This window comes from Agrilus planipennis, unplaced genomic scaffold (assembly GCF_000699045.2).
Source record: "Agrilus planipennis isolate EAB-ADULT unplaced genomic scaffold, Apla_2.0 scaffold30, whole genome shotgun sequence".
Lineage (NCBI taxonomy): Eukaryota > Metazoa > Arthropoda > Insecta > Coleoptera > Buprestidae > Agrilus > Agrilus planipennis.
In genome coordinates this window covers 472,722-484,192 of record NW_020438923.1, presented here as the reverse complement: position 1 = coordinate 484,192, position 11,471 = coordinate 472,722, and the positions used below count along the sequence as shown (strand labels likewise).

Genomic DNA, 11,471 nt, shown 5'->3' with positions numbered 1-11,471 from the left:
AATTGCTTCCGCATCCACCGTATTCTCCAGATCTGGCCCCCAGCGACTACTTCCTGTTCTCAGATCTCAAGAGAATGCTCGTTGGGAAAAAATTTTCGTCGAATGAAGAGGTGATCGCCGAAACTGAGGCATATTTTGAAGCAAAGGATAAATCGTACTACAAAAATGGTATCGAAAAGTTGGAGGATCGCTATAATCAGTGTACCACCCTTGAAGGGAATTATGTTGAATAAAAAAAACGAATTTTGCAAAAAAAATGTGTTTTACTATTTTAGGCCGGGGACTTTTCAATTGACCTGTTAGACCAAACAAAATCTAGAAGAAAGGCAACTACTGGCAGTACGATTGCTTCGTCTTTCTCACACGTGTCTGCCTGTACTTACTTTATAGCTAGATAAAGAATGCGCAGTCTATTATGCATCTTTATGGGCTAGCTATTGTATTTCTAGAGATGAAATCATAAAGCCACAAATATTTAAAAATTTCGATAAAGTAATAAACATATTTCAAAATAACTACAACACAACCCATTAAAGAAAGCATGATTTGGATTGAAATGAAGGATAATGAATTGTAATGAACATACCGTTAATACGATTGAAAAAACGGAAACGCAGTATTACATGTAAAGAGCTTAACGATTGTGACATTATTGATCTACCTTGAACCACAAATGTAAGTGCCGTAGAATGAAGATCTCTCAATAATCCCACCGCATGCCAAGGATCAACGCTACCATGTACTGAAATGAGTCGAGATATTTCTGGAGTATCAGCTCCATTGAAAGCATTTGTTCTTTCCACACCAACACTTAATACTTCTTCATCATATCTAAATTAGATAGAGTAGTATATTACAATTTTGTGTGAATTTTTTTTTGTTTTTTGAAAATTTAATTTAGTTCCAAGTAGTAGCTACATTGATAAGAAAAATATTAGATTTTTTGACAGTGCAGTGAATAGTAAAAAAGGAAAATATGGTAAGTAAATAAATTAGCAGATTCACCCCAAATTACCCTTACTAAATTTTTGAAAAACAAATGTTTTACCTTCTCTGTCTGCCCCGGGATACTACCCACATTTATAGAAGCGAAACGCGTGTTCCTTTCTCAAAAATTTAGTTGTGGTAATTGGAGATGAGTGAAAAACTTTGTCTATGGCTAAGACAGCAGGTAAAGTTGGTCTCTGTTCTGTCGGAGCTGTCTGCGACGCGCTGATGAGATCCAAAAGATCGAAATCGGGATCCGCGTCTGGCAGTTTCGACAGAATACAGACCACTTCGAATTATTTTATTCGATTATGGTAAAGTGCCTATCACGTTGAGGTTTGCTACGCCGGGATTCGATTCAGCAAGTAGATATCCATATTTTTAAATGGACCTTGTTGGGGCATACGTAATCCTAAAATGTAGCATTGTACTACAGATGGCGTTTACCGCGGCATTTGTGGTATTTTCTTTGTCTGTGGTAAAAAAGGTACATTTAGTGTAAACCAATGGAGACTATAGATAGGAGGAGACACCACAAAAAAGGGATATCTAATGTAAAGCGCATGCCCTAATGTCGCTTGCACACTTGGCAACGTGTGGCTTATATCTTTCCGGAAATGTATGAATCCGTCCTAGAAAATGTATACAATTCCTAAAATCACCCGAAAATGTGTGAAATAATTTACTTTAGGAAATGTATACATTTCCCAGGATATGTGTGTACTAAAAAATGTTTGAAACAGTATTTGATACATTTCCTAAACAGCTTCGGAATTGTATACATTTCCTAGGAATTGTATGTACCTACGTACCCGGAACTATTAAACAATGACCAATTGTAAAATAAAATCTTTGAATTGTACGTTAACGTTTTCCTGAAGATGTTTGATAAATGTGAAGTATATATTCATAGAACTATTTCGATAAACCGTAAATCTATCCGAGTTTTTTTATCTTAATGTACTTCTAATTATTTATTTCGTTTATACTCGTACTTACTCTAATCCGAATATATCTTTGCAGATTTGATTAAACATTTCTAAAGGAAATGTATTACCCAAAGGTTGGTTATTGGATGTTGAAGTTTGAAACCAGCCATATTCTGTGCAAGTTTGATAGTGCCATTGGCGCACTGTAAAAAGTTATTGTCTTGTACATATGTATGCCTAATATATATTATATATATTTATCTACTATATCTGATCAGTATCCCGAAATATTTGAAAGGTAACATCTGGAGACATAATAGAGTACAGGCCTGACGCTGGAAGCTGGCAGAAACTTTAAAATTTCTCTCTCTTTCTTCAGTATCCCTATCAGGGGTGTCGATTAAATATTTAAAAATAGGGATCAGTGAGCAAGTAAAAGACATACAAACAGAAGAACTAATTGTTGATGTTTGTAACAGTGATAGAGATACCCATGATGACAGTGAATGTGAAAACTAACTATAAAACAAAAGCAATAGGTTAATTTTTTCTTTTTGGTAAGTTATGTTTCTACATTATTTTCTAGTACGCTACTCTCCCATCTGTATTAATATTATAATTTACGCCTACTAAGAGCTTATTTGTATATTGGTTCAAAGTGACTTGCCCAGATAGGTCATAAATGGGTAAGTACCTGCGCGACCACTTGTCAGCTTCCTTCGTCCGACCTGTACATTTTGTGACCATGCCACAATAATAAATGTGCACGAAAAGTATCACGGTTAACGAGCCATCAACGATTGAACAGTTGCTGGTTTAGCAGGCGCGTTATCTTATTGCCTTTGCGTCTAAGAACGAAACACTCATACCTACTCGTGACCTTCACAAGAGATAGTACACTATTTCTTTTTTATTTACCTTCTTCTACCTTAATTTTTCCGAAATACTTATCAGACATAGTTTATATGTATAAATGCCATCAGACGTTTAACCACAACTAAAATCTAATATCGTGGGAGACCTAGTCAATGATATTCCAGTAGGTTTGTTTCGAAACCGTAAACACAGTACCTATTTACTGTACTTACATTCATCTGCAGTTATGTTAGGAGATGTGTATACATCTAAGAATTCATTATATAATCCCATGCATTCACCAGTATACTGTGTGTTGACATAGGAAGCCAACTTTTCTGGATTAGAACCTGTTGTATTTTCGATTAGGAAACATGCACTTTCGATGTCACCAGGTCTTGAATACTGTACTAATGATGCAAATGCCTCTGCTATTGCGTTGAAAAAGAAAGCACGGGAGGGTTGCGTATTGTTTATGGGTTGGCATGTTCTGAAGTAAAAGAACAATTAAATTAAATCAAATAAATTGATTAGGTAGATAAATCGTTTTAAAGTTTCATTGTTTCATTGTTTGCCCACTACAATATCTTTTATATTAAGATTAAGTTTTGAATGTAGAAACATTTTATATGAATGGTAAATAATTGAGTTCTAATCGTCGAATACAGATGTTTAGATTAGGCCATTAGAGATGCATAGTCGACTAGTAAATACACAAAAAACATAAGGTACTGTAGCTACGTACCGAAATAATGCAGACACTGTGGCAATACCTTCTTCGGATTCAAGCATGGTCTCAATTTCAGAAATTGCTGATCTAATAACTGTAGGACACGTTGATGAAGCAAGAACCAGATTGTCATTGACGACTTCGTGGTATTCTAAAGCGATATGGTCCATTACTTATAAATATTTTCAGTTAAAATTGTAGCAGTAAAATTGTTATTAAAAACAAAATTAAAATAACGTTCATTAACATTATTGTTTATTTAACTTTACGATTCATATTTTACTTCAACAGTATTTTAAAAAAGGCGAGTGCTTAGCTACAAGGTAGCTAGATGCTACATGGACTAACAAAAACTATGATTATGTTGATGTTTTATACATTAGCCAAAATTTGTAGCAATAGAATATGTCAGAAGAGAAGTACTTGGTAGACATTTTCCGTTTACGATAGAAGTACCCAGCTAATAAAATAATTCGAAGTGGTCTGTATTCTGTCGAAACTGCCAGACACGGATCGCGATTCGATCTTTCTGGATCTCATCAGCGCGTCGCAGGCAGCTCCGACAGAACACAGACCAACTTTTACCTGCTGTCTTAACAGTGCGTTTCAGAAAATACTACAAACGGCACAGTGAACGCCATCTGTAGCACGATGCTACATTTTAGGATTACGTATTTTTCAAGGTCCACTTGTGTGGATTATTTTATTCGATTAAGCTAACGTGCCTATCACGTTGAGGTTGACTACGCCAGGATTCGTTTTCATCAAGTAGATATCCACACAAGTGGACCTTGTTGAAAAATACGTAATCCTAAAATGTAGCATCGTGCTACAGATGGCGTTCACTGTGCCGTTTGTAGTATTTTCTGAAACGTACTCAGCTAAATTTCATGCGAGTACTTTCGCGAGGGACTCCGTGATAAGCAACACTTTTCAGAGTATTTAACACATTTCATAGAAGCTGAATTTATAGCGAACCAAAATCATAAGTTTAAAACCATTGTAATAACAAATATCTTTTCGGCTTTAAATAGAATTGTTGTTTTCTTAAGTGCTACGTACATATGCAAGTAGTTATCGCCTTTACGTTAGGTTACCAAGTTGTAAAAAGTAACGCAAAAATAAACGTTGTAAACCTAAACATTTTTTCCTAAACATGTAACATTGAGTCTTAACCAATGAAAAAAGAAACAATCACTTTTATGTTTTTTTTTTATTTATGAAAGCGATTCATGAAACCCTGATTCCAATCACAATCAACCGTTTGTTACAGTTTCCTCTCAAACACTGACTCCAACCACAGTGAACCGTTTGCTATAGTTTTCTCTCAGAACACTGAGATTAGTCTGCTGTATTCTGGAGTAAGCATTAGTAGGTAGCGGGAATGATACATCCAAATGTACTTGGTTTTAGATCAGCACCAAGAAGTGCAATACGTTATTTATGAATGGCATTCTCATAGACGACTCCTTTCCTTTCTACTTTCTCACCTCTTCTCGTCAAATAACATGCTTGCACAATTCGTATTGACGTAAAACGATTCGTCAACGTTAGGTACAGTTTGGAATGCTATCATATTTAGTCAATTCACTGCACCAAGAAGTGCAATAAGAAACTTATAATAAGTACTTTATTTATGAATGCGGCATTCTTATCAACGACTCATTTCTACATATTTATAATATCAAATAATTGGACTTACCATAGAAATCTTCTTTAGCATTAAGTGGAGCACTGGAGGCATATGCAATGTCAACAAAATGAGGATATTTAATACGAAGCCATGTCGCAAGAGTTGCAGAGTAAGAGCCTCCAATTGCTACTACCTAGAGTAACCACAAATTAATAAAATTGCATTTTTAAGTAGTAGCTAGTAAGTTATTGTGGCTTATTTTGCTACACCAGTTTTAATAGAAATTTAACGAAGCTAAATGAGATATCATGAAAATGTTGACGTAGAATTCTAATTAGAGTTACTCACTGAACTATTTTGTAAGGCTTGAACGTTTTCTTTTTGGTATTTGATAAAGTAAGCAATGTCAGCCAGAGCTTGATCGGCCGAAAGGTACTTTAGATTTTCAGAACTCCAATCACTGTAAAAGGAATTCCACTTAAGTATACCTTGTCTCGTTTACTTATCACTCTATTCATTATTTGCTCCTTTCAATGTTATTCTTACGATTAGTGGTAATTTCTATAAGGTAGATGCACTTTAAACGTTTTAAATCATTGAATCATTTATGCATTGAAGAATTATCCTATGTTGAATTCAACTAATTGACAATCTCTATGCATAGATATAGGAGCTACAACCGAATTTCTAATTTGTGGATATACTTTTGTTTATTAGAAAGTCTAACGTTTAGGGATTAATCTGAGAGCAAGTCTACAAAGAAAACAGAACAATTTCAAAATTTCAAATATCATATCTTGTTTCAAAAATCAACAGCACAGATGTTTAATACATAAGTATTGTGCAGTGTACAATTAAAGACAAGAAGGAAGGGAGTCAGACAGGGATGCACACTCAAGACGCGATCGACATAATTAAAGACAGTACAACTGAAGGGATAGATATACATGGGCAAAAGAATAGTAAGTTTAGATTTGCAGATGATATAGCCGTATAAGCATCTAGCGAGGAGGACTTAGAGATGGCTTTAAATAGAATGTAAGCGGTGTTGACAAAACTACTGTATGAAAATAAATAAAAGTAAAACAAAACTATTGGTATGCAAGGCAAGGAAAAGTAGGGAAAAGGGCGAATATAAAGATAGGAGACGAATAATTAGAAGAAGTGGCCGATTTCAGGTATCTAGGAAGTCAGATGGAAGGAGTAGTAGGGATATAAAGCAGAGGATAGCGAAGGGCCGAGGCGCCTTTGAAAAAGGTTGTTAAAGGTGTATGTTTGGAGCACGGCTTTGTACGGGTGCGAAACATGGACGGTGGGCGCGCCGGAAAAGAAAAGGTTAGAAGCGTTTGAAATGTGGTGTTACAGGCAAATGATGAGGATACCGTAGATGGAGAAGGTAAGAAATGAAGAGGTATTAGAAAGAATAGGAAAACAGAGGACTCTATGGAAGTCAAAAAGAAATAGGCGAGTTAGGTTAGTAGGACACTTTCTCAGGCACGAAGGTCTAGTCTGAAATATATTAGAGGCAGAAACGGAAGTTAGGAGGGGTAGAGGTAGACCTAGATTAGATTACTGTTCGCAAATGATGTGGGCAAAGGATATATGGGTTGCTCTAGCTTTAGGGAAATGCGAAATGCGAAGATTAACGCAGGACAGAGTGGAGGTACGTGTCCAACCAGTCTTAGGACTGACGACCTCTTATGATGATGATATTAACATAACAAAAAGAACCTCCTGAGAAAACACATACGGATAAAGTAACATTCTTTTTTAAACGATTTGTTTCACACTGGTCTAAAACATTGTCAGGGGTTACAGAAAAGGACATAGCATAGCTTTTATCCAGAAGAAAAAATGCTGTTCCCAAGGGATAGAAAAATTAGTTTTATGTGGGCGTCGATGAACTTTAACACGTATTTAGGACATCAACACACGTGAAGCCGTGGGTAAAATCTAGTAATAGATAAGCATGGATTAGTGAGTGAAACCGTCTTACAATTAGACGCTTTTAAGTAAGCATTGATAAAAATGTCTCAAAAACAATACTTTTTCGTTCATCACAAACCAGTAAATGCGTCCGGCTGAACTGAAACCGTAAACACGTAAAACGGAGACAAGACCGCAACTAATGTTCAAACTGACGATGAGACCAAATACAATCTAATTAGCTTTTCGGTCGCTGGTATCTGCCGACAAAAGAGATGCATTAGAATCGGCATTGTTTATGACAAGGTGTCTTTTGTTTGTGCGACAGACCGGCTCGACGGTTCGTTTAAAGGGTTCGAAGCCACCAAGGGAGCAGACGTGAATACAAGAGCCCCTTCATGGTTCAACTACTATAGTGTACCTTCAGTTTTACCTACTGCTAAAAGCACACCATCGGTTTTTGTAAACAGAGTATAATTTAAATATCAGTTTGGAACTTGCAATGGTAAATTCATTATGAAACATTTTTCTAAGTAATAGGAGAGCTGGTCAAGGGATTTCAGCGTCATCGGGAATTTAGACAAATTTTACGGAAACAGGGAGAATTGCGACAAAGAACGGGTAGACACAGAGGGTGAAAATACTCTATTTTTTAGATTACGCTATTAAGACAATACTTAAAAAGTTACAGGAATGTGGTTCTCGTTATCCTTAATTCCCGAATGGCAAACACATGAGTTCCAGCGATCATTGCAAAAAAGAAATATGGAATATCTTTAGTGATTGTCATTATTAAAGTTATATGCATTCAAGGGGGAAATTAATTGGAGAATTTATACGTGACCTTCACTCTTACCTACAACATTATTTGAACATGAAGTCATTTTCTAAAGAAAACAGTCAGAATGTTGCATTCCTGATGCGCAAGGATCCATTTAAATAATCACAAAATATATACAAATGGACCGTTTTTTTTAATTTCATTAGGTATTTAAAATTTCATAAATTAAGTGCCTCAACAATCAGGAGCATTATAGTGTATTTAGTTTTTATAAGCAACCACGCAACATACCTAGTCGGCTGACTTTCACCATAATATCTGTGTTCAGTATAAAACATATATCCGCCATTTTCACATGCAATGTCGTATATTGGCCCGGTCATAAGGTTTCCCGTTGTTATGGTCCATTCACCCCCAAGATATATGAATATTGGACCACCACTCACAAAGCACTCGTCGTTATATAAATATCTCTACGGAAAAAGAAATTGAACTAATATTCAGTTCTTGAACTATTAAAAATATTTTCGTTGAATTTTCATTCATATAAATCGAATATAGGTACCTATTCGTTGACTAGGTAGCTACTTTAGGAGGAGAGATTGTTTTAAATTTTATTCCTAAAAGGATGAAGAGGTGTGGTTAAGTTTAGACGAAAAACAGAAAGCATCCTGCTGATCGATTATAAGGATAAAGGTGTCTCTATAACCGGTGAATACAATGCTTTAATCCTACAGCGGTTAAAGGAAGCAGTAAAAAAAAGAAAAGAAAAGGAAGATTCACCAAAGGTGTCCTCCTTCTGCACGACAACGCGCCTGTTCACAACAGCCGTGTTGCGATGGCTGCCTTGCAGAAGGTGCGCTTTAAAATTTTTGCACACCCACCCTACAGTCCTGGCCTATCTCCCAGCGATTATTATCTATTCCCAAACTTGAAAAAAGTTTACGTGAGAAGAAATTTTTAAGCAATGACGACGTGAAGGATGCAGTTTCAGCGTATTTTTCAGACAAATACAAAACAGTTTTTTTCGAAGGTACCTATACGTAAGTTAGTTGACAGATGGGAAAAATGTGTAAGGGTAGTAGATAAATATATTGAAAAGGAAAAATAAATTCGTACTTTTATTTCTACTTCTTACCCCCATTCCGCGAACCCTTCGACGAATATTTGTCAAAAATAATTAGAGACCTCGTTCCTATTCTACCAGGTATCCCACGACACCATTCAGCTTGTTATGTTGAATATAATTAAAAAATAAACGGAATATTCAATTTGAAACTATTTTTGCACTTACCATTTTCCATGTTCTTTTATCCACAGGATTGAAATGATCAACCCTTTGGGTTATGTTAGCCCACACGGGAACAGTAGCTCTGCCGACGGGAACATCTATTGGGGGTGGTGCATGCAAGTTACGGAATATTTTTGCCTAATAATGTTAAATTTAATTTTTATTTAGATACGTTATATGAGAATTAAGTTTACTTTATTTATTATTTACCTCCGAAGCAAAAACACACAATATTAGAAATAGAATAGGTAAAGTCGCCATCTCAGTAAAAGTTGTGAACACTTTTGAATAGGTGATGAAAAGTGCAAACGAAATGGAATGTGAACTAAAATTACCAATAAGATTAATTATTTATTAATAAATTGTAGTAGATACATCGATAGACAATTTGACGATTATGTTTCTAATAACGAGTGGTGGGGGTAATTATTTCAGGGATTACTTTTGGTATCTTTGAAGTTTCGCATCTATACCATAAATATGATAATACATATCAGCGATATTGATAACAAATTGATAGTGAATTACAACAATCAATTAATTTATTTAAAGTAAGAAATGTAATAATAATTAGTGATTTACATTATTTACAAGTTATAGACAAGGTTATATCGATAACCAGACTAGGTATTATTTTTTTTACATGAAACATTATACAACATTAAACCTCAGTTTACACCGGTCAGTCCATAGGTAGAAAACATTTTGAGACTCTCTGAATATTACCATCTNCGGCTGCACGCACGAAAAAACATGACTCATGCGGCGTTACCTCGCTCTGAGGCGTTCCATTTAAGGCTTGAAGTGCAAGCGAGAGCGCGGAACGAGCGACAAAGAGGCACAATCGGCCTCCGCGTTCGGCAGCGTTCGACATCTGTCTCTCTCCTACTTGAGTGAGCGATGCGTCCGCGTGGACAGCTGCTATACAATAATACATTTCCATTTACCTCCTTCTCTATATCCATACAAAATATCTATCAAACAAATAAAATTAAAATTTTCTTTTGAAAAATGAAACCATTCCATCAGTATTTTCTTATGACGTTGTCACGTTCAACTATCGTCAGTAAACCGACTTTACAGACAACCGATTTTTTACATGATGCTTTATACAACATCAAGCCTCCATAGGTAGAAAATATTCGGAGACAGAAACTGCAACTGTTCTCGAAAGGCTCTGAATACGTCACATTAACTGGAGCAGTAAAGTCACATAAACTAAATTTAACAAAAAAACAATTGTGCGGTTTTATGAAACCACGATGCAAGCGAAACTTTTCGAATTGTAGGCATTTAACTGTAAATTTTCGGAAAATTATTCGATTTAAGGTATTAAAATTAAAATCGCGTTCTTAATCTTATCTTATTGCTTGGAAAATCAGAAGGATAATGGGAAATCAATAGTAGACTAGATATCCAACTATCAAATTTAATTTCAATCTACGTATGAGAGTACGGAATACATAATAAATACAATAATCCAGATGATAGACGCATGTTAAAAACTAAGAACAACATTTATTCAGATCATTAAATCATTTCGAACTTTAGTTATTCTATCAATAACTTCATCTTCGCTTTGAGTTTCACAGTCTATAAATGTAATTGTCATGCACTTGCACGAATGAGTGAGAATATAAATACTACACGGTTAGCTCATGCGAGTCATGGGCGGTACCATTTTGGCCTTGGCTGCTCTGCCGAGCGCCTTTCAGTTTCACTCCTACTCCGCGGCCGGCTATAATGCGACATACAAGAGATGGACGAAAAAATTTGAGGCTATTTAATAAAAGCTTCACTTTAAAAACGCCAAGAAGTAACGAGATACAGTGTACAGAGCAATCATTAAATAACAGACAGTAATAAATAAATAGTATCAAACATTATCACTGTGAAGCGTCTATGTCATACTACATGTATTCATGTGCAAGTAGGTAAAGGTTTGATGCTCGAAGCTGGCGGAAATTTTAAAATGGCATGGATGAGCAATGGCAAAGGTAGGAAGTTCTAGGTATAGCAATTACAATCTTCTTTCTTCAGTAACCCTATCAGGAGCGTAGATGAAATATTTAAAAGCAGGGATCAGTTGTACAAAATTAAATTAAAAAAAAATATTCGGTTGGTTTTCTTGTTGTATGTACGAGGGTGGATTGATAAGTTTCCGGCCTAACCAAGAGATGACGCCACTAGGCCTACCTTGAGGTGACATTCTATAGTACCATCCTTGGATAGCTTGTAGCTATAGTTTCAGCCCGATCTCCTTGCTAGTGTAGGTTTGACAGCACGCTGAACAAGACGCCTCTGTGGTTTTCGTAAAAATGGAAAAGCAGGAAAATCGT

The 11,471-nt window shown here is 35.7% G+C and overlaps 1 protein-coding gene across 1 annotated transcript in view; it reads right to left on the bottom strand.

Annotated features, from left to right (window-relative positions):
* Window positions 1–9,536, bottom strand: part of LOC108732234 (putative serine protease K12H4.7) — an 11,367-nt gene extending 1,831 nt beyond the window's left edge. The window contains exons 1-9 of the mRNA XM_025973869.1: window positions 9,343–9,536; window positions 9,136–9,270; window positions 8,133–8,314; window positions 5,483–5,594; window positions 5,204–5,327; window positions 3,517–3,652; window positions 3,005–3,261; window positions 1,987–2,119; window positions 662–831 (exon numbers count right to left, since the gene is read on the bottom strand). Coding sequence (XP_025829654.1) covers window positions 662–831; window positions 1,987–2,119; window positions 3,005–3,261; window positions 3,517–3,652; window positions 5,204–5,327; window positions 5,483–5,594; window positions 8,133–8,314; window positions 9,136–9,270; window positions 9,343–9,393 — 1,300 coding nt within the window. The 5' untranslated portion in view covers window positions 9,394–9,536. The remainder of the gene's footprint in view (window positions 1–661; window positions 832–1,986; window positions 2,120–3,004; window positions 3,262–3,516; window positions 3,653–5,203; window positions 5,328–5,482; window positions 5,595–8,132; window positions 8,315–9,135; window positions 9,271–9,342) is intronic.
* Between the last annotated feature and the right edge of the window lie 1,935 nt (window positions 9,537–11,471).